The sequence below is a fragment of the Trichophyton rubrum genome, assembly GCF_000151425.1.
Source record: "Trichophyton rubrum CBS 118892 genomic scaffold supercont2.9, whole genome shotgun sequence".
Lineage (NCBI taxonomy): Eukaryota > Fungi > Ascomycota > Eurotiomycetes > Onygenales > Arthrodermataceae > Trichophyton > Trichophyton rubrum.
Window position 1 is genome coordinate 560,778 of NW_003456420.1, and position 23,747 is coordinate 584,524.

Here is a 23,747-nt window from a genome sequence, read left to right on the forward strand (position 1 = left end):
CTATGAAGAACCGGTGATGCGGATTATGCATGAAGATCGCAAGAGCAACCCCTGGGCCCAACCTAATGCAGATACTATCCCCGGCTGCGTGACAAAAATCAAAAACGTCTCTCAGGGAGGATGGAGTCCCATTTTCGACGAGTTCAAAGATCACAAGTTCGTCGCTACAATTGTGACAGCAGTGTGCCCGGACAGGAATGTATCCTGGAACTTCCAGAACCTGACAGACAGTGGAACCATGGAGTTCCGTCGTCCTCGTGGGGTCGACAATCCCGACGCTGCGAAGCACTGGATTGCATTCACTCTGGGCTTTATGGCCAATGTAATCTGGGAGGAGAATTGGGACGCGACCGGCCATACTAAAACCCACCCATCGTCGGACCGCCTTCGCGCGGTAGTTGTAAGAGGGGCCACATCCATTAACCTGCCCGTTCATACCTCCTTACTGCCAACATTGATGGCGGACAACAACAAGGCCGCTACGGTGTTTACAAAAGAAGAAAGAGCAATTATTCGCCAGAAGATGGCCAAAAAGAAGAACAAGCGCAGCTTGTTTGTGGAAAAGGTACGTTAAAATATTCTACTCACAGGTTTAGTCAAGGAAAACAAGTTTTACTAATAAGTCTTTACAGATCATCAACTCGCGCCCCAATACTCCAAGCGGGAAAAAATAAGCCTTATGGTATGGTACGACTGATCTGGGAGATACTGCACTTGCCCTTAGGCCAATAAGGCTTTTCTCCCTTGGAAACACCTGAAGGAATCTTAGGGCTTACATTCCCTAACCTTCTTCCCCGTCCACTTAATACATACGTACGGGCCTAGAGATGGGAGATTATTCAAGAGCTGAGGGCATCCTTGGTGGCTGGTGGAGGACCCTTATCCTGTTTCCTATACATTACCTGCTCGCCTTGTGTTATTCGCTTGTCTTCTCCTTCTCTTTACCTTTCACTTGTTTCCAGTATCTTTTATTTCCTCACTTCCTTTTGTTTTCTAACTGCATTTCATTTTGAGTTGATTGCTTGTAGCTACGTATGTGGGTGCTGGACGATCTAAAAAGTAAAAAATAAAATAGCTTTGCTTAACTATCTTTTATTCGTCCATACGTTTGCATTGCAAGAGAAGCTCAAGTAGAGGAAGTCGTAGTACTCTTGACTTCAAGGTTATCTGTACCTGTGCCAGTGAGAGGGGTAATACCAGATCAGGGGGGCAGAGAATCATATTGTAGTAATTAGAGTAGGTAGCATTACAGCAAGAGGTATATGGCAATGTCATATCATGTACTGCGTACACATCATATAGATGGCAAAAGTAAACATGCTTAGAACTATAGTTGAACCAACCATTTAGCACGCTTTTTCATCAAGGGAGAAAAACAATCAACAATTCCGTAACGGGTAACATATAAATTGAAATGGCATAAATATGGCCTTCTTTCTTGCCTTTAGGACAAACAGTAGGCTAAGATACTCCAGGAGGCCCTTGCTGGTCTGAGCCGGATTGAGGCGGCGCTCCTCCACCTTGGTACTGCGGGTATTGTTGTTGCTGTTGCTGTTGCTGTTGCTGCTGTTGCTGCTGAGCCAAAGCAGCATACCACATAGCCATGTAGTTCTCGTAGCCTCCATACATGGCGTACGGGTCTGTTCCGTCACCTACACCAGCTTGCAAACCCTGCTGCTGCTGTTGAGGTTGCTGCTGGGAGTTGGAGTCTTGAGAATATGGTTGCTGCTGCTGTTGGTACTGGGATTGCTGGCTGTAGGAATCATCACGTCTAGGTCCTTGCGCGCGGTTTTTCTAGTGCATTTTGTTAGTTAAGAGTTGAATCGAACGTTGGATTTAGGCGGACAATGTATTGCATACCGCAGCTTCGACCTTGGCAAGTACCGCTTTTTTTGCAGCATCGATTGCAGTCTGGACACCATAGAAAGTGACTTCTCTCTCAGGTTCTCGCGCAACAAGTGGCAATATGTTGATTTTACAGCCACTTAAGGTTTGTAGTTCTCTTATCGTTTCTCCTCCTATGAATATATGTCAGCTTCGCAGGAATGTAATGAAACAGCAGTAGATAGATGCATACCTTTACCAATAACCATGCCAACATATTCCTTAGGGATAAACATCTTCTCATTCAGCTTCTCACCTCCGCCACCATTTTCACCACCCAAGCCTTGTCCTCTGGGTTCCCGCTGCCCTTGATTCCCGCTTGTTCTTGTGTCACTTTCTACAATGCCCAATATCAGTTCTTTGGCGCGCTGTATCGCTTGCTGGGAACCTGTCAAGGTAACCGGCCGTAGGCCGTTGATGCTCTCTCCATCACGAGCAATATTGATGCGACATCCACTCCGCTCAGCAAGGTCTCTAACAGTCTCACCTGAACGTCCGATGACAAGACCAACAGTCCGATCAGGAACCATAATCTTCGTGGTATCAGAGCCGTCCGCGTCCCCAGGCCTTCCATCTTGGCCGATCGGTCGACCGTCGTTTCGAGCCTGATTATTTTCGCTGACGATACGGTCTATCTCCGCCTTGGCTTTGTCTCTTATTGACTTGGGACCAGATAATCTGCAGAGCCGAATGGTCTTATTATGTTCTGCGCTGTCAAGGAACTGAACACGAGCGCCTGTTTCGTTTTCGATCCGTCGAAGGTTCTCTCCCTGACGTCCGATTATCAATCCAACGTGCTTGTTGTCTATTTCAATAGTCTCGTTGTTCTCTTCCGACCCCGGCCCTCGGTTCCGTGGAGGAGGTGACCTATCACCACCAGCTCTGTAATGTCTGTTTGAAGGAGGCGAATATGCGCCAGGTCTAGGGGAGGATGACCTTTCTCGCCCATATCCACGATCACCAGCACCGCGCCTATCTGCACCTCGACGTTCGTCTCGATAGGGATTGTATCCATCTCTAAACACATCTCGAGCAGTGGAATTACGCGGAGGTGTCCTGGATGGTGACCGAGAACGCCGATGAGACGGTCGACCGGCGTCTCGAATCTGTGCTGCACAAGGCTGTTAGCTATATTCTTTCAACGATAAAAGGATAAGTTGACAACGACTCACCTGGCGTAGGTTTATATGTAATGCCCTTCTCCGCAGCGATTCCTCGCGCCTTAGCAATCGCATCTGCTATACTTACCGAACCTGCAGTGATAGAAGTTGCGCCGCCGATGTTCAAGCTGCCGGTGTTATCTGGCTGAGGTAGGGAATATCCCCCAGTATTCGTAGAGGGGGGAGGAGCAGTTGATGAGGTAGCTCCGGTAGGAGAAGCATATTGCGCGCCAGCAGCAGGCCGAACGGCAGCTTAGCAAAAAAAAAAGCGAAAAATTCGGACCCGGTTAGCAAGCATGATACAAAACGACGGCTCAGGTTAAGCGCAAGAAAGGGGAGAATCAAAGAAGACATGAAATAGACCGGGAAACAATGTACCTAGAGCTGCCAGTATCTGCGATATATTCTGTTGATCACCCATAGCTATTGCACTGCGATAGGCTGGAGCGTGGCGTTGGAGATAGTTGAGGGTAGGAAGAGTTTTCCGTGTCAGACTTGTCGAGGACGGCCGACTTGGGCGTCACCGCGGATAAAGATGGTCTCAGGCCCCCTTGCGGCGAAGGCTGGAAGACTGAAGCTGGCGAGTTGCTGGGGCTTGTCCGTGGTTCTCATTAATTTTTGCTGCCCTTCTGTGCTTCGCAGCGGCGGATGTTCTTTTTTGTTCTGCTTTTGCTCCGCGGCTGGCTCAAGCGCCAAGCTCGACTAAGTTAGCCGCGGCTGCAGTGAAGAGCAGGGACGGCGAGGAGCGCCGGAGTGACGGGAGCAAGCAAACAGGATAGTAGGATAGTTGGTGCTACGAAGTCGATGGTACAGTAAATCTAATGCTAGGAGGGCTCTAGTGATATCCTACATGCGCAAAATAGGGACTGTGTATGCTGTAGCTACTGGATATACTTCTTGAGGCCGCGGAGCCGCTCCTTGGCCGTTTCCAGAACTTGGTCTGGCTTGCAGACAGCGAATCGGAGGTAGTCCTCAGCTATGTGGGCGTTGGCGTCAGTGTAGAACTCAGTGGGCGGGACGGCGGCGACGCCAACCTCCTTGATCAAGAACCAGGACAGTTTGAAATCGCGCGGCCGGCAGGCAACGTGAGGAGGGAACGGGTAGTCCTCTGGCATCTTGACGCTGGCCATGTTGGCCAGGACGAAGTAGCCGCCCTCTGGATCAGAGTACTGTGATTGTATGTTAGTTAGCTTTGTTTGGGGTTACTCAGTTATCAAACGCAGATACATACGGGAATTCCAAGTTCGTCAAATATCTCGCAGAAACGCTCGACTTTACCACGCATCTCCTTTCGGCTTTCGTCCCAAAATCCCATCTCATCTGCCTTCTCGAATCCAACGGCAGTTGCCAGCTGTAGAGGTGCAACACTGCTGTAGCAGATTCTGGTATGGGCGGCAGAGACATACTTGATAAGGTGCTCTTCGCCAATGAGGTATCCAACTCGCCAGCCAGTGGCATAGAAGTTTTTACCTGCAGAGCCGACAGTGAGAGTTCGCTTGGACACCTCGGGCGAGAGTGTTGCCATGCGGGTGAAAGGAACGTAAAAGAGTCGATCATACACTTCATCAGAGAGGATGATGAGATTGTGCTTGACACAGAGATCGGCCACTTTCTCGAGTTCCTCACGAGACATCACTTTGCCCACAGGGTTATGGCTAGTATAGTTAGATTTCCAACTATTGCAGAAATAGGGCAATTAACTACTCACGGAGTATTGAGTACCTATATGACTGTTAGCACAAGTAACTATATTGTAGGCAATATATACGTACGATCATCTTTGTCTTTTCATTGATAGTCTTTTCCAGCTCGTCAAAATCAATAGTCCAGTTCGATGCAGAAGATGTCTTCTGGGCACCGTCCTTTGGAGGATGAAGTGGCACGTATCTGATTTTGCCGCCTGGCATCTCAATGTTGCTTATATATCTATCAGAGACGTTAGCTTCAATGTATTGGTGTGACTCCCTCACGATAGACGTACTGATCAAAAAACGGCTCAAAGATGATAACTTCATCCCCTGGTTCAATGAAGCCCATGAAGGCACTCAACATTCCTAATTACAATGTCAGCATGGATTGAAATACAAGCGGTCAATTGGTAGAAATACCTTCATTGGCACCGCTAGTAACGACAATCTCGGTATTGGGGTTGAGCTCCCTCCCAAAAAATGGAGAGTAAGCATCAGCAATTGCCTTCTTGAGACGAGGGAGGCCCTAGATTTCTCATTAATGTTGTCGGTCATGCAGTAACCAACAAATAGGAATGATCCCACCTTCGTGGGCGCATACTGGTTAGACTCCACGGTCTGCACCGCCCCCTTCGCGGCATCAATCACATACTGGGGAGGGTTATAACCACTAATGCATCAATAAGAAACGGCACAGGTACACCTACACCACTCACTCGGCGACATAAGACACTATACTTACAAGAACCCTTGCCCCATGTTCACGATTGGCTGAACCGGTGATGCAGCCGCGGCTTCATTGACAATTGACCTGTTGACGCAGTGTTAAGTCCCAAAATATCAAACACTACTAGGCTAAATACGTCCGAAAGGAATAACCTACCAAACATCCTGTCTCTGACCGGCAACCCTCCTAGCCGGCTTGAAAGGCTCGTTGCTTGCGGCCGTTGAAGACATGGCCGCTTGATACTTTGGCGGGGCAGCCTTATACGGCAAAGGTATGTTTAGTCCCGAACACACCACCGGACGGTGAAGAGGTGTAATTCTTCTTAAAAGAGCGCAGCGAGCAAGCATGGACAATGGCCGATACCGTCGTGGTAGCAGAGCATGCAACTAGGTCGGCAGCGTCCTTTCTCTTGCGTGTTGACGGTCGAAGAAGACGAAGTTGAGGCTCGTTGAGGGCGTGGAGCGTGCCAAGACCGCGGCTATTTCGGCAGTTGATATGCTTATATTGCGCCTTGTGATATAGCTTATAATGAATAATAATATTTATTCTTCTTGGCTGGAAAACAATACATCGTCATAGCAGCTCATCTGCAGGCATGTAGGTTCTGTTCCAACATCCTGATTTTTGAGCCCACCAAGTAGGATATCCCTCCAATCACAGCTATGTCGCGAGTATGCATCCACCTCTGCCTCCCAAGAGAAGGCTTTAGAAATCCTCTTGAAGACAGCATGACATAACCGAGCGTGGACATTGTTGTGGAGGATAAGAAAACTGGGCCTACCCTGACTATCCAATGGCTGCAAGCGTTGAAAAATCCTCTTGTTGTGCTGCTGCTCCCATACCCTTCTTCAAATACTATCTCGAATTGTGCGGCCATGCATCTTCTGAGGGTGTTTCGGATCCACCAACTTGTCGGCTCGGAACTTTGCTGCAGCAATTTGGCCATTGCACTTATCAACATTGGAAGTATATTCTTCTGCATGGTTGTTCGAACCGCGGTGATAGTGAGCTTGAGAAAGAGCTATAAATATTGACCTCCGGGTCCTTTCACACCGTCGAGTATATATTAACTAGCAAGCCGGGTTCAAATACATCTCTCTCCCCTATCAAGACGGTAATCATCTCTATATTTCCCACTGGCAAGTTTATCTGGTTCGGCGCAGTTCTGGAAGAAACGAATTTGAGAATACTGGGAATGGCGAGCCTGCATTGTGTACTCGGTAGTTAGTTATATATCAAAAGCCATGCGAAACAGTACACCGTAAACCCGTTAAAGATAGAAAGAATAGCATCATTTTTGGCATTGTATTTGAACGAACAACGAGTATTAGACATCTTCCGTCATCTTCGTCACGTATAACACTTAGACGCGTAATTGCCGAACTAACGCGCGGCAGTTTAAGCAGTCGACTGGTTAGTTAACTTAACGAGGTAGCCAGGGCCTCTCAAGATTTATTTTTGTTTGACACTTCTCACCACAATCCCCCCAACCCATGCTGTCTTCTTCTCCCTAAATGCGACCTGGCGTGTTCACACAAGGCAGTGACGTCGAGATATCTTGAATATGGTGCCCACTTTATATCTTGGCCAGACTTTGAAGAGCCGAACTGGCCTTTACACTATTATAAAACAGCTCCAGGACTCTGTTTGGCTTGCGACGTATTTCAGCGCCCTGCATATACTGTGTTAAAGCATTATCATATTCTCATACTAACAGCTGCAGAAACGAGCATCACCAGAAAGTTATCGCAAAGAGCGTCCATCATTTTCGATTGCAGAATGAACGAGATGTTCTACTTCGCTTCCAACGCCGAACGCCATCTATTCGCCCACTCATCGAAGGGCTTGAAGACTCCGATACTCCTCCTACACTCATATAAAAATATCTTGATGATGATGTTCTCAACGCCTCCGACAGACAAAGGCTTACTGCTCCGGAGGTAAAGTTTGTCGCGAAAAAGGTGCTAGGAGCACTTGCGGTCTTGCATGATGAGGGATTTATACACACTGGTGGGACGAGTCTGCCCCTATTCCCCTCTGCTAAGTCTATAATGATATGAAGGAATGCGCTATAGATGTTAAACCCAGCAACGTATTAGTGAACTATGGTCAAGGCGAATCTCGATTTACCGATGTTCAGTTGGCAGATTTTGGAAGCACTGTTCACGAGAATTCTATTCATGCCCAACGTGGTGACCCTATCGGTACTCCTATTTTCAGGAGCCCTGAAGCACAACTTGAAATGAAATGGGGTACTGCAACGGACATTTGGTCGTTTGGTGCAATGGCAAGTGTTTACCTGATATCGACGAGCTGAGATCGAATATTAACCTCGACTCGACAGGTTATCAGTCTCATATACGGTGAAGGCTTCCATATTTTCAAGCCAGATGTCCCTCTAGGTCATGATGAATACGATGTCAAAATCCTCCTGAAACACCATAGATGCTTTGGTCCGTTTCCAGAGCCATACGAAGAAATTGCGGATCAACAAAGATTGGGTATTCTTACGTGGGTTATGCAAAACAGTCCTGCCGAGACCCTAAGACCATTCCATCTTACAACCAGCAAGGAAATTTGTCAAGACGATAAGGAATTTGTGCCAAAGATAATGCGGCTAGACCCTCGAGACAGGCCGTCAGCGGGACAGCTCTTGGAACATCAGTGGTTTCATCGGTCTCAAATTCAGTTTCCATGTAAACTCGGTGCTTAATTGCTGAAAGTTTCTAACTAATGTGTGGGGAGGACCGAAATCAAAGCTCCATGCGGAGTACAAAGTCTGGATTTTATCATCTATCTTGTGAGGACAACCTTGATTGCTCTACCAATCTCCTATTTGGTTTGCGAAACCTAAATTTTCGAACCCAAAAAACGTGTCCATTTTGCCCCTATAGGTGGTTGCATATATTGATAACTCGAGGCTTCGCCCAGACCTTTGACAAACTTCCTTCGTTCCCGATGGCAACAGATGCTTAGAAGCCTCGACAGCACCCTTGAAACCTGGGCCCTGCTGGAGCGCGATGGAATCGGGCCTTAACCATTCGGAAGTTTGCGTGGCCACAGAGAGTGTTATCTCTTGTCCACTCTTGGTGATACTACCAACGGCAACTCTCTTGATGATTTGGTTCAAAGGCACCTTGATACAGAATTTGTGGATTCAGCTAATTCAAAGCAAACAGCCGAAAGGGAAAATGGTGGAGATATACCTGAATTTTTCGAGTCAGTGGATGTTTATATATATACCCCCCCACATTCTTTCCCCCTCCTCGAGGATGTGAGTCATGATTTCAGGCGCCTTGTTCCCTCCTTCCCAACACTCTTCAGGCTTCAGGCAACAGCAGGGGGTGATTGGCTGTGGTTACCCAGTTATATGATGCCAACAACCCAGGTACTTACGAATTTAGCAAGTTCACCGCAGAAGATCCTTCAAGATCGTCAGGCATACCTCCAATGCACTCTGCCAACTCCCTTTTATGGGCAAAGAGCTCACATATGCTATTGATTACCGGCCTCATATTGCTGATCGAAGAACGGGATATAAATAGTGGAAGGGAGCCGGATTATCTAAATGGTTGACGCCATATCTGTCTCACTGTCGCTGTCCGTCGATAACAGCCATCGAACGAAGGCCTGAAGTGGAGCATGCTGCCGAATAGTTAAGCTAAGAAACAGCATCAATTTCACACGCAGCCAGTCATAGTCCCGACCGTGAAAGTATTAACTAGTAGAAGTAGAATAAAATATAGAAAAATGTAAATTCAGGTCACGTAAATGTAGGAATTTACGAACATATTATTTTATTATATTAGCGGGATAGGGGGATAATTAAAATTAATTTTGACCCGATGGTCCGCCGTAGTTAATCAGAGGGCTAACTATAACGACTCCGTTATTATTGCTTTAAAATGAAAGCAAGCTTTGCAACTTCAATTTACCAAAGACATTAGCAGCTCAACAGCGACGAGATGACGACGACCAGCGCGCCTTGATAACCTCTGATTTCCGCTTTGGTAGAGAAGCCTCTGCCTTACTATCTCGAACCAGTCACAAAATGGTCAATGGAAGACGCACTTGTTTCAGCGATTGGAGATCTGAAGCCACAAAAGTCACCAATTTTGCAGCAATAATAACTAGTTAGCCAAGAAGCTGATGGTCGATCAAAAACCTCGGTTTCATCGATTTTCCAGGAATAAAAGCGTCGATTCAAGGGATACCGTCCAATATCTCAAGAAGAGTCCAGACCCGCAAAGAAAAGCTATTCAAAGCAGAGAACGGCCAAGCTCCTAGTCTCGTCTCGAAGCTCAAGGCCACCAAGGAGGCCGCTAGTATTCAACTACAAAAGACTTAAGGACAACAGGCGATAGCTATGGGACCCAGCTGTCCGATCTGCTCTAAGCCCGTCAATGCAAGCAAAATCAACGAGCACATTGACTCAGGGTGCGAGGATTTTGTTGATTCCCCTCAGAGCAGCCAGAATTTAGCTGGGGATGGCGCGTCACAGTCTCAGACCAGCCCGTCGAGTTCCATACCCAGTTTCTTCCAACCAGCGAGCTCCAGGAAGGCGGCTGCGGCGCAAAAGCTGACGGAACGGCCCAACGGCGCAGCTCAAACACAGCCATCCAAGGTCGGCACGGGCAAAAGACTCTTTTCTCAGGAGCCTGGAACACCGACGCCTGGAGGTGGTACTCTGAGGGCCTCCGTTTCACCAGCACCCCTTCATGAAAGTGGTAATGATCATTTGGCCAAGAGAGTCAAATCGTCAAATGCATTGCAAAAATCAGCGCCGTTGGCAGAACGGATGCGGCCAAGAACACTTGATGAAATGTGTGGACAGGAGCTAGTTGGTGAAAATGGGGTGTTGCGTGGTCTTATCGAGAGAGACAGGGTTCCTAGTATGATTCTTTGGGGCAGTGCAGGAACGGGGAAAACTACGCTTGCCAGAGTGATTGCTTCCATGGTGGGGAGCAGATTCGTGGAGATCAACAGTACGAGTTCTGGAGTGGCTGAGTGCAAGAAGCTATTTGCAGAGGCAAAGAATGAGCTGAGCCTGACGGGGAGGAAAACGATCATATTCTGTGACGAGATTCACCGGTTTTCAAAATCTCAACAAGACGTGTTTCTTGGGCCCGTCGAAAGTGGGCAAGTAACATTGATTGGAGCTACGACTGAAAACCCATCTTTCAAGGTCCAGAATGCATTGCTATCGCGGTGTCGAACTTTTACTTTGGCAAAGCTTACGGAGGAGAATATCTGTGCCATACTCAATCGTGCATTGAGAGTTGAGGGACCTAATTACTCACCCTCTGCACTGGTTGACGATGAGCTGATTAGATATCTTGCTGCTTTTGCTGATGGTGATGCTCGGACTGCTTTGAACCTCTTGGAGTTAGCAATGGACCTGTCACAGAGAGAAAACATGACAAAAGACGAGCTCAAGAAGTCCCTTACACGGACACTGGTTTATGACCGAGCAGGTGACCAGCACTACGATACCATATCTGCCTTTCACAAATCAATCCGTGGAAGTGACCCTGATGCATCTCTCTACTATCTAGCTAGGATGATCCAATCAGGCGAAGACCCGCTGTATATAGCTCGCCGCCTGATAGTGGTTGCATCCGAGGATGTTGGCTTAGCAGACAACACCATGCTATCATTGGCTACAGCAGCTTATACTGCCGTTGAGAAGATAGGCCTTCCTGAAGCACGAATTAACCTTGCTCATGCCACCGTTGCCCTAGCTCTGGCTCCAAAAAGCACCAGGGCTTACAGGGGCCTAGCTAACGCAATGGCGAGCTTGGAAGAACCAGGGATAGCAGGTCTACCTATCCCAATCCATCTACGAAATGCTCCAACAAGACTGATGAAGGAAATCGGCTATGGCAAAGAGTATAAATATAACCCTGACTACGAAGATGGAAAAGTAGTGCAGGACTATCTTCCTGACAAGCTAATTGGAAGGACTTTCCTGGATGACCTTGATCTTGGGACTAAGGTCGATCCTGCCCTTGATTCATGAATGCTATTGTTGCTTTGATCCCATTTATGGGTCAGCCAACGACGTCATCATTCCCGTTTCCCTTTCCCCTAGCGCAAGGTTCCAGGTAAAGGCATCCCACAGGAACGGTCTCAAGTATTACATGAGTCCATGGTGCTACCTGAATTGATGGAAGGTCCAGCCTGATGAAAGCTTTTTATTAGATATATGCGGTCACCTCCAGGAGTAGCAGATGAGATTGATGGCGTCTTCCACAACCTAATATCTTGGTGATCCCTAAGTCGTGGGAACTTCCAGTGTCTGCACTGTGAGCCAGATAGGTGGTCAAGGCTAGTGGGATCGGGATGGAAGTCTAGAATGAGAAAAAGAGAGACTATAGAAGTACATTTTCGCTAATAATGTATAACATTATTCTACTTTAGAGGCTCAAATATAGAATATCCAACTGACCCTCGCATGTCGTCTCCCCTCCTACATATATCAACACAGCTAAATAGTTGCTTAGTCATCCGCGTCGCGTCTGCGAAACTTCAACATCGATCACGAAAAAGAAAAGCGACGACGACGACGACGAGAATCAAGAACAACAACAGGCGGACCAGGCGAACGAGCATCCAGGGACGTCAAGTCGACAAGTCTACGGCCATACCCGAGCCCTCGCAGCTCCAGCTTTACCTAGACTCCATCTACATGAGGCACTCCGCGCCCTAGTCGTAAGGCATCGCACCGAATCCACTTCATACATAACAGCCCAGCCCCCAGAATTAATTCCGGCCGTTTAGCACTTAATTCCCAGCTCGAGACACGAACAAGCCCAGGAACCACGGGCACACCATGGCCTCGTCCTCACACCCTTCATTTGCCCCTCGCTCCGTATATGCCAACGCAGGAAAACTCTCAGACAGACCACTCAACACCAATAACCCTCTACCATTTGGGTCCTCGGTGCTATCTCGGCGTGATCGCGGCGACTTTGGAGACACAGCTGGCAAATCCCAGGGCCATCAGACAGGCGCACCTCCAGCACACTCGCAGATCCAGGGACAAGGCCAGCTTCAAGGAGGCGGCGTGATGGGGGGCGTTGGACCGAATGCCGGGAATAACAACGTTAACAATAACGTGAACAACCCATTAAACGACCTTTCCGAGGAGCAGCGGGAGGAAATCAACGAGGCGGTAAGTTATCTCACCCGGGCCAGCTAGTCAGGGCCTACTCTTGCTAACGTGCTACAGTTCACTCTCTTCGACCTCGACCGGGACCGTCACCTCGACTACCATGAGCTCCGCGTTGCGTTCCGCGCACTTGGCTTCACGCTATCAAAACCAGACCTTATCTCTCTCCTAACAACATACGGCGTGCCACGAACACCCAGCCCGGCCCAGCAACAGCAACAGTCGAGACAGCAGCAACCTCCACCGCATCCCTCGTCACTATTAATGCCCCTCTCTTCATTCCAGACTATAACGGCCCGTAAGATACTAGAACGAGACCCTCGAGAGGAGATATTACGAGCTTTTGAACTATTCGATGAAGGAGGGAAAGGGTATATTGACCTCGAGGACTTGAGGCGCGTGGCTCGTGAGTTGGGCGAGACGGGCCTGGAAGAGGACGAGCTTAGGGCTATGATTGAAGAATTCGATTTGGAGGGTGTTGGCGGTGTGACCAGGGAAGGCTTCGTTGGTATATGTTTACAGTGATATTTTGGTAGAGGTGTTTTTTGTTGCTGTTGTCAATGTTGCTATTTTCCATTTTGGTTGTGTTTTTGTTCTGCTTTTACGTTATGGCGCAGGGGGGAAAAACTGGTTCAAATTATAGCTTTGTTCGTGCATGGAGTTGGATCTCTATGGACAGTATATGTAGCTGATGCAAAGGTACCACTCATAGTGCCTTGTAGCAAAATGCCTAATATTTTCTTGTCTAACTTATTTATAGCTGTGTATGAAAGGTCAAAGTATGATATTGGTAAATCGGCTGTATATACGGAGGTGATTCCTCCCTCTTTGAATGTACATTCGCTGCGAAAGTGAAACGATATATCCTCCGCTGAACGCCGATTGTAATATGATCGTTAATCATCAAATGGGATCAGGATGCTAGGGAGGAATCAATATAAGTGACCAGGTTGCAGAGATATGCTCTCAACACTTGGCACCTCTATGAATACCTTCCGCTAACGATCACTCACGCCCATGCATTCTAAAACAAGGCGGAAACGGAGAAAGGAAGAAAAAATGCTGTATAAAACATAGGCAGAAGCAAGAAGGGGATGAAAAAAATAGCTAAATCACGGGTATATTGTTAAGCATATCGTGTCGGTGGCATATGTCCTGGATATGCAGGTGGAGGAGCATTGATAGGCGGAGGAATGTTGTTATATGGGGGATGACCGCCCGGCGACGATTGCTGAGCATTCGGAGGTGCCCCATTCCATCCGTTGTAAACTGGAGCCATAGGGCGCATGTTAATTGGTGGCATCTTCCTGTTTCTAGGTCTCTGTCTTCTAGATCGTCCACAGATACAGGAAGCGATGGCTAGAAGAAGTAGACAGCCTGCACCGACTGCTACGCCGATGACAATGGGTTTATGGCGGCTGACCCAATCAGATACCTCGTTGCCGAATGTGCTGCCGCTACATTGACCCTGTAACACAGTTAGTACGCATGTTTAGGCATAACTTGAAAATATATAGGGAATATAGAACTACTTACGTTCTTGCATGTGCCACCCCCTCCACAAGGGGTGCCGTCGAGGAAAGTGAGGCTACCTTCGTACCGCACATTGGGTCTATCTGGATCTTTGCAAGCTACCTCGCAGCCGTAAGAATCAAAAGCCACTGTCCTGGAGCCAGCAACTTGGTTTCCTAGATGCATTTGGCACTGTAAATCTCGGCTGGTGCATTGGCCACTGGCACACTGCAAATCGGTGCCGCATGTCTCTCCATCCTTGGAATGTATATCATGGGGACAATCACCGGAATTTCCGGAACATTTTTCTTCAGGATCACAGGGACCGCTGCTTGTGCGGCAGATGGTCGAGCTGGATGCAAACTTGCAACCTTTACAGCATTCTTCGTTTGTGTCATCGCACTGAGACCCGGAAGTATATTTGCAGGTCTTGGAATCACAACAAGTGTTGCCTTTGCAGCTCTCTTCGTCACCACAGTCACAGTCCTCACCATCTTCGACAATGCCATTGCCGCATTGCTGGCCTGAGATGGTATCAACACCGCGGTTTGTGGTTAGACAGTTGGTTAGGATGGTACGTCTTGCCATTCGAGAACATATCTGGCCTATTGAACAGGGAGAGAAGTTGGTGATCTGGCTTCCAGATGTTGGGTTCATCATGAACCTGCCGCCTGCATCACATGTGGATGCAGTTGCAGGGCAACATCTGGAGTTATCTGGATTCGCCGAATTCTGACAGAGCATACTATCACAGTCATGAACTGCTCCGAATATGTGGCCAGCTTCGTGGCTATTGACAAGTTAGCGTATACAGTATTAATACGGAAGATAGGCATCTACTTACGCAAAGACTTGCCAGGTGTTATCCGTCTTGGAGACGACGTTAGCACCAGCTACAGCCTGAGAACTGGAGTTTCGGCTATCTGGGTTTCCCTGAACACCCTTGACGCATAACTGGGCAGCCCATGCTAGCCCAACTTGATTCTCAGTAGTGCAGTCTGTCATCAGAGTCCAGAATGCAAAGTCATCCGTCTTCTTTCCACGCCAGGCAGAGAATGTATTTAGTCTGTCTGCTAGAGTAAAGGAGCCGCCCCCAGCACGGTCATCACACTGCTGGTTGAAGGGAGTTGCGGACGATGCGGTTGCCGGGCAGTTCTTGGGCAAGATGTTGATTTCTCCAAGAGTAAGGGATATGTTAAATGAATGCTCGTACACAACGGAGGCAGCATTAACGACTGAAATGATGTCGGCTCTCGCATCCATCTCCGAGGCAAATGTGTTGGTATATGTGCAGTCCGCAACAACACCTATCAAGGCAACTTTCCGGGTATTGGGGCAGCCGCTTGTACTTCCAATGGTTTCCTTTAGATCTCGAGACCCAGGGACGACACCGCCTGTGTCAGTCATCTGGCGTTTCCCTATACTTGTCGTGAAATAGTTCCATATACTGGTGTTGTTCTCCTCCGGCAGAGGAGGGAACATAAAGTTGGTATTGGAGTCGTATGCGAGAGTATCAGCATCGCAAGAGGGCGAAGACATGATCGAGCGCTCGACGTTCCCCGTGCTTTGGGTCTGTGCTATATCTGACCCTCGGAAAAGAAGCATATATTCGCCGGGGGTGTTGTCCAACGGCGGATCCTGCTGGTGCCGTTTGCGTACATATTTCGACTTTGCGATGACCTGGTGATGGTCATGCATGACGGTAAAGACGCCTTCGAACAGAGGATCCTCTCCGTCTCTGTGCATAATGATTCGAGCCCATCCAACCCGCTCCCAGGCCCCTGATTTTGCCTGCGTCCAAGCCCATCCTTTAAACACACTGTGATCCCTCCGTTCTATCCGTTCTATCCGGTCAACATTCCCATCTGTGTCAAGAAAAGTCACTCGCGCATCGTGGGAGAGAACATCATGGTTCGGTTCCAGTTGAAGTTTTATCCGGTTTCTCCTGGGATAAAGATCGAAAGTGAGGTCAAAATGCGAATGGGCATGAACACGGCGAGATGGCGTATGTATGACCGACCGCTCAACACGGGAGATATTGTTCAGTTTGTCTCTTGCATGAGACCGAGCTGCGTGCAACTACCAGTCAGCAGTGTTTCCATCAAGAGGGGGGGGAGAAAAAGAGACAGAGGGAGTCAGTACCATCGACATGCTGAAAGAGCGAGGCTGCCGTAGCTATCACAGCAAGCAGACAGCTAAAAGCTTTCATTCCCAACCGCTATCGAGACTCAGGGCCTCTTGCTCATGTATTGTTTATGCGTTATACCGGCCTGTTCAACGAGTGCGAAGGAATTAAGAAAAAAGAAAGAAATTAAAATGTATAAATATTGGTCTCTGATAACTCCGGAGATGATGACGCGTTAGTCCTAATAATAGCGAGATCGTGATATAGGACCGGCGGCAGAGAAAGATGCAGATGGAAGATGGTACTCCGTCTGTACCCCTTGGTGAGAGCGGACGATGTTGCGGTAGAAGTACTCCGTAGGGCGTCTCCCCCCCCAAGGTCAGCGAGCGAGCGGCAGCGACAGGATGAGGAATATGACAAGAAGGAGGATAAGAAGATGTTCCTCGTTCAGCCGCCCATCAGCCCCAGAGCCAGCAGCAGCAAAGTTGTCAGACGCGCAAACGAGTCGAGTTGGATGTCTCCGTGTCCGTTTGCCTGGCGGAGGGCGAAGAAGAAGAAGCGCTGACAGAACAAAAGCCCCCAGCCTCCTCCGGACGAGCCGACCAAGAGCTCGACAAGACACGAGACAAGAAGAAGCGGCCAGCTGCCAGCGAACGACGATGCAGGCCGGTGTTCGATGTTCGACGGTGTTCCTGGTAGCGATGGAATCACTGAGGCGCAGCTCGCTCTCTTTTGCCCTGGAACCCTCCAGTGCGATGCGCGTCCTTTCTGATGTGGCACCGCATGGCGTCCACACCCTCTGCCTTCACACACGAAAAGACGACAGCCAAAAGCAATTATGCGGGCTTTGGATGTTGAATCGATTGTCAACATGCGAGATGGACAGCCGACGGTGGTGCTTGTGCTGGAGATAATAATCTGCATACGGTGGCTGGTGTTGACTGATGCCGGCTGGTCAAGCCCGGGTTCCTGGACCAGCGACCAGCATCTCTCCTCCGTCTACATTCTGGCTGGCGGTTCAACTTAACCAGATGAATGAGACAAGAGGGTGATGAAGAATCAAAAGCTCGCTGTTGAGGCTCAGACGGAGGATTTGGTTACGAGGATTCCAGTGCAGTTCACGGCGGCCAGCCTTGTTCTTCGCTGATTGACGGACGAAAGGCTGGCTAGAGGCATAGTATTAAGCCTCGCCTCTTGTCTCGTCCCTCTCTCTCTTCTCACTGCTGTCGTGAAAGTGTTTCTAGCCAATATCGAGTCGATGGGGGGCGGGCTATACGCATGGCTTGTTACATTTGGTAGCCCCCGTATATCAAAGCGGATGGCACATAGACGGACCATGAAAGTTGTATTACGGGAACCACTGAGAAACGAGTCGAATAAAGCCTTGGGATTCATCAGTACCGTGTTTCAACGGTAAATTTAATTATAGGTCAAAATATGGCCTAGGGAAGAAGATACTGTTGAAAGCATGGTTTATATCTTGAGACAGGCTTATATGGCCGGCCATTTGAACCATATAAGCTCGCTAACTAGATTATTTTACATCATAACGTAGAATCACCCTTAATCAGTGATTGAATGATATGTCTCATGAGCCTGCAGTGCAAAGCTGGGTATAGAAGCACCGCATATATAGCATTCACTACAAGACGTCCCCGTATCCATCACAGAATCCACATCGTCCTCCCATATCTCATCACCAGCCGGCTCCTCTACTTCTTTTCCATCTTGCATGGTGCCCCCTTCATGACCGCCAGTATCAACATCTGTATCATGAATCCTCCATTCCCGAAGGACTTGATTCTGCGATTTGAACATCTTCCCTATGTCTCGACCAGCGCTGTTCTTCGTTGACCCTGCGCTATCCACCATATTGGTCACAGCAACATTCATCAAACTGATGCGCCAGCCCGACTTCTCAGGATGAAGTTTTTTGAAGGTCGGTATCAGACTTTCATGAACCAGGCGTTCAGCTATGGCGTTCACATCCTCGTTGAAGGAGAAAATGAATTGTGGGACTGGGCAGGATCTAGAGATGCGGTTATTATATAGGGACTGGGCTTGATTTGTGCTGCTGGGAGGGACCCGAGACCGTGTAGATAGCCGCAACGTTCGTGGATGTGCTAGCCACCGTCTTTTTCTCTCTGGCAGCCCAGAAACCTGATCCTTTGCGTTGTCCTCTTCATCATCGTCTGTTAGGTCAGTGTGCATCCGTCGTATCAAGCTACTTGCCAGTGGAAGCATTTCTTTCTTCACAGCATCCAGTGTGTCCAGCTGACGGAACGAATCTTCGATGCTAATCTGCGTAGGGACCATACGCGCTGCTGCAACTTCGCTATGGTCAACGCCATTAATCAACTCCCATATTCTACTTCCATTATCCTTTGGCCATCCTCCGCCTGATAGTATCTTATCTAGCATCAGAGGACCCATGCCAGGGAATGTTCGTACAGCACCGACAGTCACTTTGTCATCCTCTCTAAGCTCTCTGTACAGCTCCAAGTCATTTTCACGGCCAAGTACCGCCGCTCTTATGCGGCTAGCGATTTTGAATCCAATGCCTGGGACTTTGCCTATTTCATGGTCATCCATAAACTGAGTGATATAACTATCACTCTGATCTGCGTCATCCAAAAAAGGCGGTATAAGTGTCGTTTGATTTCTTGGTTTGTGGACGTTACCAGCTAACTTTGAGAGAAGCTTGGAAGTAGATATCCCAACTGTGCTGGTATAGCCATGTTTCTCCTCTAGTTGCTTCCGTATATAGTTGGCCAGGTGCGAAGCGAGAATTAATCTCTGTCCAAGGTCTGAAGGCGATGACCCGCGCCCCGGCTGTAGCTTGTCATCCAACGAAGGATATGTTGGGCCACAATATACCGTTGGATCATACTCAAAGCCAACAGTAAAGTCATCCTTATCCAGCAGGAAGAAAGAATTCCTAACACCAGGTGCTAACCACTGGAGATTGTAATCTATCATCGAGGTAACATCCAGGAACACCTCATCGAACCCCAGCCTTTCGGCTTGATTACCCCAGATGAGTGAATTCAAGAAGGAGTAGAGACCCTTGGACACATCACGGAACTTAGTCAAGTCCTCGCCAAGTACAATGACAACCTCGGGACATATCATTTTGGCATCCTTGATAAGTTGTAGTTTCCGCAACCCTCTCCGCCGCGCTTCATAGTTGCAGGTCACTACAATCTGCTTCTGTTGCACAGCTAGCGGTAAAGACTTGAGAGCAGGATTTTCTGCTTCAAAGACAGAGGCATAGAAACAATCGTAGTCCTATGTTTAATGCGTTAACAAGCGGTCAAAGTTGTCCGGGAACGGGGATATAAAATCTCCACGGGAAAGATTTATGTCTCGGGAAAAGGATGAACAAATAGGGAATGCTGGAATGAATTTGCATCTGCTGGGTACAAGAGGGTATGCAGATATAAGGTCCACCGGGAGGCATGACAGAAAAGTCTTGTTCTCACTCCCCGGCAACCAGTTGCAGCGATGCAGAGTTATGGGGAACAATACACCATCGTGACACCTCCTTATCCTTGGCTAAGGTGATGGATAGACATAAACAAGACCAGGCAAATCCAGTTGAACAAAACGGAGACAAAGCAAATCGAAGACGGCGAAGAAAAAAAAAAAAAAAAAGGGCAAACAATCTGGCATGAGGGAATGCTGACAAAATGTAAGATGACCCTGCTATGGTCTATCCGTGGAACCCCTTGCTTCTGCACAGAGGGCGCCATGATGTTTTCCCCGGCCTCCTCCACTGCCTTGTGCCTGTTAGTTTGTCATATCATCCCGGTTGCGGGCACGGTAAGGGCGAGGACGGGTGGCCTGGAAAGTGTTCGACACAAACCAGGCCATGCATCAGATATACTTGGTTACTTACATGCACACATACATGGCAGGAAGTCACGGTTGAATGGATCAACCTACACCCTCCCACAAATTTAGTTCCCCAGGCTGCTTCTCGGCCTATCTTCTTCCCACCCCCTTCTGTCTCTCTCTCTCTCTTCTGGTCGTCTCCTGCAGTGCCGAGACGGGTAGCGAGACTGGGTGTGCGTCAAGTGTCTAATCTGGACCATGCCCCAGAAGGTCGATGACACCCTGCGGCGGCGAGAAAGGTATGTCTTCCCGTCTGCCTCGCAGGGAATGGAGATATAAGGCGCTCTTAGACTGCGAGAAAATGAAACGTCAAGAATTCCGAGAAACCTTCGAATGCACGGAGAAAGCCGAAGTGCAAGGCTCCTCTTACTTAAGCAGCTAAGCTCATTAGCAAGGCGCAGGGGGTAGAATGGGAAGACGAGCTGGATGGAGCTTCACGAAGACGGAGTATAACATCGGGAGTTATATCCTTCGCCCCAAGACTCTCGTCAAACGAATTACTTTTGACGATTCGTCTCTCCAAACATAACGGCCAACCGGAGGTTTCTTTCCTGCTCTGCGTATGCCTTCCCACACGCTATCCTTGATTCCTCCTTGCACGAGCCATGGCCCCAATATCATACCTATTAAAATATTAAGAGGCAACAACCTAGAAATGAAGGCCAGTTGAAACCATCATCACGTCTCAACGGCTGGCTATTGCTGAAAATCCACTCCCAGACAAGGAGTTTCAGTCTCGCGCGCTGCCTTGGACCGAGATTAAGGTCGGCTGAAATACTAATAATATCTTTATCGTGGGCCCCATCAGAAAATGGTAAAGCGCCTCGATCGTCCCGCCCTGTATGTTGATCTGCTCCCAAAGGGCACAGGAGGGGATTTTAATGTTAAAAATGAAGGGGAAGGGTTAAACTCTTGTCGATAGCCATCCATGCAAAAATAAGTGGCTAGCAGCGTCGAATGAAAGCCTGTTCTTCATATGATCGACAGCTATGCTGTGCACAAAGTGGGGATTTTGGCATTGCATATATGAACCCTTCTATTATTATTATTTCCTCGTTTTTAAATTCCATTTCAACGAGATGACTATATTTCGTCGCTTGCTCCACTCATATAGGGCGATTTTTTTCCTTGTAAAGTGAAGAGATGCACAATGATGCATGAGAGGGCAAGGGGTAGAGCCGAAGAGTGCTTTCGACCTATGAGAATTGAGCCAGTTGCGCCGAAGAAGGTGGATGGGGTGTGGACTTTCGCCATAATGATGACCGAGGGGATGTTGCTGAGTGATACCATTCTCATCTATACTCCAAATTAATCACTAACCGATTCTTAATTGAAGGACTCGAGGGCAGAGTTTTACTGTTTTACTTGTTTTGCCACCATCATGACGGAGTTGTCAAAATCAACACCTAGATTTATGCATAAATGATGAATCCTTGTATTCCGTAGAGCGAATTTACCTGCCGTTTCTTCCCATCACCACTCTCTCCCGCAAGGGGTAAGAATATAGGCCAGGCAGGGAGTGGTCCCAGGGACAAGGACATTGCATCTCTTTTCCGAGTCAGAGTAGCCATCTCTTGACGACAGGCTGATGCGCGAACCTGTAGAAATGCAGCAACACGCTGTTATGCCAGCGGAACAAAGCAAGAGAACCGAAAACTGCGATGAGATCTCGCCAAAGTCTCGATTTTTGGTGTAAAAACAACGACTGACATTGAGAGTTGCCTGATTAGGACAACGCACAGACTTGTGTGTTTATTTTTCTTTTTGGCTTCAACAACCAAGAGAAAAAAAAAACAAGAACATCAACTTCAACCTCACACAACGTCAATTGCACATCATCATCATCATCATCATCGTCATCATCATCATCACCGTCACCGTCAGCCAGAAATAGCGGAATATGCATCAGATCATCGTCATGTCACCTTTGCAGGGCTTTAATTAGAGACGGACGGACGAGTTCCTTATGCAGTCCGGGACAGCTCTCGGTCCCGAAGCAAGTGCTTATTTTTCTGGCGTCCTAGTGGGCATGGCTGAGGTATGATCCGAGGGGACAGCAAATGAACTGCCTAAAGAAAATGAAGGAGGATATACCGTGGTATGCAGAATTATGCCACTTGCTTTTTCCATCGGAGGAAAAAGCGGTTCAGACATGGGTGTTGATTTAGGTGTTTCTCTTAACAGCATGCTCTCTTGTGCAGCAGATACTGATCACCTCCCATGACAGGCTACTTCACCTCATTGGCAAGTTAAGCCGTGGAGAGACTCCGAAAGACCAAGGGAATTTGTCCTCCCGACCCAGAAGATGGATGCATACACGCTGCATATAATTGCGGGAAGATTATATGTTTGCGGATGGCGGGGGAGAGAAAGGATAAATCAAAGGCAACGGGCTTTGGCTCAAGACCTTTACCTGATAGGGCCTCTTGTCCGCGAAGCTTACGCACCTGTCACAAATCCTGGTCCTTGTCCAGATTGGGGAGGAACCACACCATGGCTTTCTGGACGTGATGGTCATCATCCCAACGCCCCCAGATGAGTTAAGTCCAACTTCTTCCATGCAAAGAGTCCATGAAGTCCTCGGTTGTTCGGAAGATATTATAGACTGGCAAAGACGAGTAGGATAAGATGGAAAGAGGAAAAAAGAAATGGGTGGCGTTCGCGCTTCTTCTGTTACAGGTGACGCTTTTCTGCGTTCTGACAGTATTGCCAGTGATGCCCACCCTTCTTGATGACGCTCTGATCTTGAGCAAAACCCAACTTGACCAGACCTCAGCAGTGGGGAGCGATGAGAGACCGCACATGAGAAGCCAAGACAAAAGGAGGCATCCCTTTTTCAACACTCATTTTTCTATTCTGACGAAAGTCGTAACTCAGGTGGATGGGAACGGATCGCCCCGCTCTGTACCACCGTCCCGAGAGCCTTTCTGCTGCCAGTTCTCCAAACAATATTCACCTAAACCTGTCGTCTCAGATTCAGAATCAGACACGGCAGTTAATTTATTCTCACACAGGGCGAGGGCAAAGAATGATTCCTGAGATACCTGGGCATGCACGGGGTCTGGAGCGTTAATAGCAGGGACGGAGTATGTACGTATATGGATAAGGGCTCTCTCTCGTATTGACGCAACAGAAGTCTGGAGTTCGTATTCTGCAAGGATAGAACCGCTGGTGGCTACCCAACATGGTGGAAGAGGCAGTTTCTCCTCAAGAAGGATCAGAGAAGGATAACCTCGTCCTCGTATCGTGGGAGCATTATCTCGTTTATTTATATTATATTTCCTCTTGTCTCTCGATCAGTATGCTAATAGTGGTTTTTCACAGATACTCTGGCGTTGTGTTACAGGAAATCAGCGATCTTCTCCTCAATCTGTCAATAGGGCCACTACCAGCCAATAAGCTAGGCCTTGAAACGCTTGCCTAAAAAAAGGGATGCCTCCACAAGTGGTGCCGATATATAAATAGGCAGCGCGTGGTGGCTCCGCTAGCGATTGCCATGATTCGTTCAGAGACCTGCGCTTCCCTTGCCTTCGATTGGCGGATAGGTGCGCCTTCACCAGGACCGGCCCCTGTCCCTGCCCCAGTG

General features: G+C 48.3%; 9 protein-coding genes across 11 annotated transcripts; 5 read left to right on the forward strand and 4 right to left on the reverse strand.

The window, feature by feature from the left end:
* Nucleotides 1-52: 52 nt before the first annotated feature.
* On the reverse strand, nucleotides 53-3,199 carry TERG_07192 (uncharacterized protein). The gene is made up of 3 exons (XM_047748727.1): nucleotides 2,078-3,199; nucleotides 1,861-2,018; nucleotides 53-1,794 (listed from the first exon to the last, which is right to left on the reverse strand). Exons 1-3 carry the CDS (start codon nucleotides 2,412-2,414, stop codon nucleotides 1,462-1,464), a joined length of 828 nt encoding a protein of 275 aa, XP_047604715.1. The 5' UTR covers nucleotides 2,415-3,199; the 3' UTR covers nucleotides 53-1,461.
* Nucleotides 3,200-3,925: 726 nt separating this feature from the next.
* On the reverse strand, nucleotides 3,926-5,806 carry TERG_07193 (uncharacterized protein; the record flags this gene model as incomplete). 2 transcript variants are annotated; one of them, XM_003232297.1, is made up of 9 exons in its annotated part: nucleotides 3,926-4,213; nucleotides 4,276-4,699; nucleotides 4,753-4,766; nucleotides 4,817-4,970; nucleotides 5,026-5,098; nucleotides 5,153-5,258; nucleotides 5,318-5,402; nucleotides 5,475-5,543; nucleotides 5,616-5,806. In XM_003232297.1, 9 exons carry the CDS (start codon nucleotides 5,804-5,806, stop codon nucleotides 3,926-3,928), a joined length of 1,404 nt encoding a protein of 467 aa, XP_003232345.1. The 2 variants fall into 2 exon arrangements, with proteins under 2 accessions (XP_003232345.1, XP_047607172.1); XM_047750346.1 differs by lacking the exon at nucleotides 3,926-4,213 and having other exon boundaries at nucleotides 4,258-4,699.
* A 1,217-nt stretch (nucleotides 5,807-7,023) lies between these two features.
* On the forward strand, nucleotides 7,024-7,339 carry TERG_12527 (uncharacterized protein; the record flags this gene model as incomplete). The annotated part of the gene is made up of 2 exons (XM_047751472.1): nucleotides 7,024-7,118; nucleotides 7,183-7,339. 2 exons carry the CDS (start codon nucleotides 7,024-7,026, stop codon nucleotides 7,337-7,339), a joined length of 252 nt encoding a protein of 83 aa, XP_047607173.1.
* Nucleotides 7,340-7,515: 176 nt separating this feature from the next.
* Nucleotides 7,516-8,172, forward strand: TERG_12528 (uncharacterized protein; the record flags this gene model as incomplete). Its single annotated transcript, XM_003232298.2, has 2 exons — nucleotides 7,516-7,752; nucleotides 7,804-8,172. 2 exons carry the CDS (start codon nucleotides 7,516-7,518, stop codon nucleotides 8,170-8,172), a joined length of 606 nt encoding a protein of 201 aa, XP_003232346.2.
* A 1,653-nt stretch (nucleotides 8,173-9,825) lies between these two features.
* TERG_07195 (uncharacterized protein) lies at nucleotides 9,826-11,478 on the forward strand (the record flags this gene model as incomplete). The annotated part of the gene is made up of 1 exon (XM_003232299.1): nucleotides 9,826-11,478. One exon carries the CDS (start codon nucleotides 9,826-9,828, stop codon nucleotides 11,476-11,478), a length of 1,653 nt encoding a protein of 550 aa, XP_003232347.1.
* Nucleotides 11,479-12,291: 813 nt separating this feature from the next.
* TERG_07196 (uncharacterized protein) lies at nucleotides 12,292-13,155 on the forward strand (the record flags this gene model as incomplete). The annotated part of the gene is made up of 2 exons (XM_003232300.1): nucleotides 12,292-12,633; nucleotides 12,691-13,155. The coding sequence occupies 2 exons, from the start codon at nucleotides 12,292-12,294 to the stop codon at nucleotides 13,153-13,155; spliced, it is 807 nt and encodes a 268-aa protein (XP_003232348.1).
* Nucleotides 13,156-13,756: 601 nt separating this feature from the next.
* On the reverse strand, nucleotides 13,757-15,888 carry TERG_07197 (disintegrin and metalloproteinase domain-containing protein B; the record flags this gene model as incomplete). 2 transcript variants are annotated; one of them, XM_003232301.2, is made up of 3 exons in its annotated part: nucleotides 13,757-14,098; nucleotides 14,167-14,932; nucleotides 14,987-15,888. In XM_003232301.2, the coding sequence occupies 3 exons, from the start codon at nucleotides 15,886-15,888 to the stop codon at nucleotides 13,757-13,759; spliced, it is 2,010 nt and encodes a 669-aa protein (XP_003232349.2). The 2 variants fall into 2 exon arrangements, with proteins under 2 accessions (XP_003232349.2, XP_047607174.1); XM_047750347.1 differs by lacking the exon at nucleotides 13,757-14,098 and having other exon boundaries at nucleotides 14,110-14,932.
* A 1,267-nt stretch (nucleotides 15,889-17,155) lies between these two features.
* On the reverse strand, nucleotides 17,156-19,909 carry TERG_07198 (uncharacterized protein). Its single transcript, XM_003232302.2, has one exon. It carries the CDS (start codon nucleotides 19,397-19,399, stop codon nucleotides 17,831-17,833), a length of 1,569 nt encoding a protein of 522 aa, XP_003232350.2. The 5' UTR covers nucleotides 19,400-19,909; the 3' UTR covers nucleotides 17,156-17,830.
* A 1,314-nt stretch (nucleotides 19,910-21,223) lies between these two features.
* TERG_12529 (uncharacterized protein) lies at nucleotides 21,224-23,557 on the forward strand. Its single transcript, XM_047751473.1, has one exon. It carries the CDS (start codon nucleotides 22,790-22,792, stop codon nucleotides 23,198-23,200), a length of 411 nt encoding a protein of 136 aa, XP_047607175.1. The 5' UTR covers nucleotides 21,224-22,789; the 3' UTR covers nucleotides 23,201-23,557.
* The last annotated feature ends 190 nt before the right edge of the window (nucleotides 23,558-23,747 follow it).

What these genes read in the sequence shown, in the direction of transcription:
- TERG_07192 (XM_047748727.1), bottom strand. Translation starts at nt 2,414, where the DNA reads ATGGTTCCTGATCGGACTGTTGGTCTTGTCATCGGACGTTCAGGTGAG. An exon ending in TGGCATGGTTATTGGTAAAG is followed by an intron (nt 2,019 to 2,077) that starts GTATGCATCTAT and finishes ATATATTCATAG; the next exon opens with GAGGAGAAACGATAAGAGAA. An exon ending in TTGCCAAGGTCGAAGCTGCG is followed by an intron (nt 1,795 to 1,860) that starts GTATGCAATACA and finishes AAAATGCACTAG; the next exon opens with AAAAACCGCGCGCAAGGACC.
- TERG_07198 (XM_003232302.2), bottom strand. Translation starts at nt 19,399, where the DNA reads ATGATATGTCCCGAGGTTGTCATTGTACTTGGCGAGGACTTGACTAAG.
- TERG_12529 (XM_047751473.1), top strand. Translation starts at nt 22,790, where the DNA reads ATGGAAAGAGGAAAAAAGAAATGGGTGGCGTTCGCGCTTCTTCTGTTA.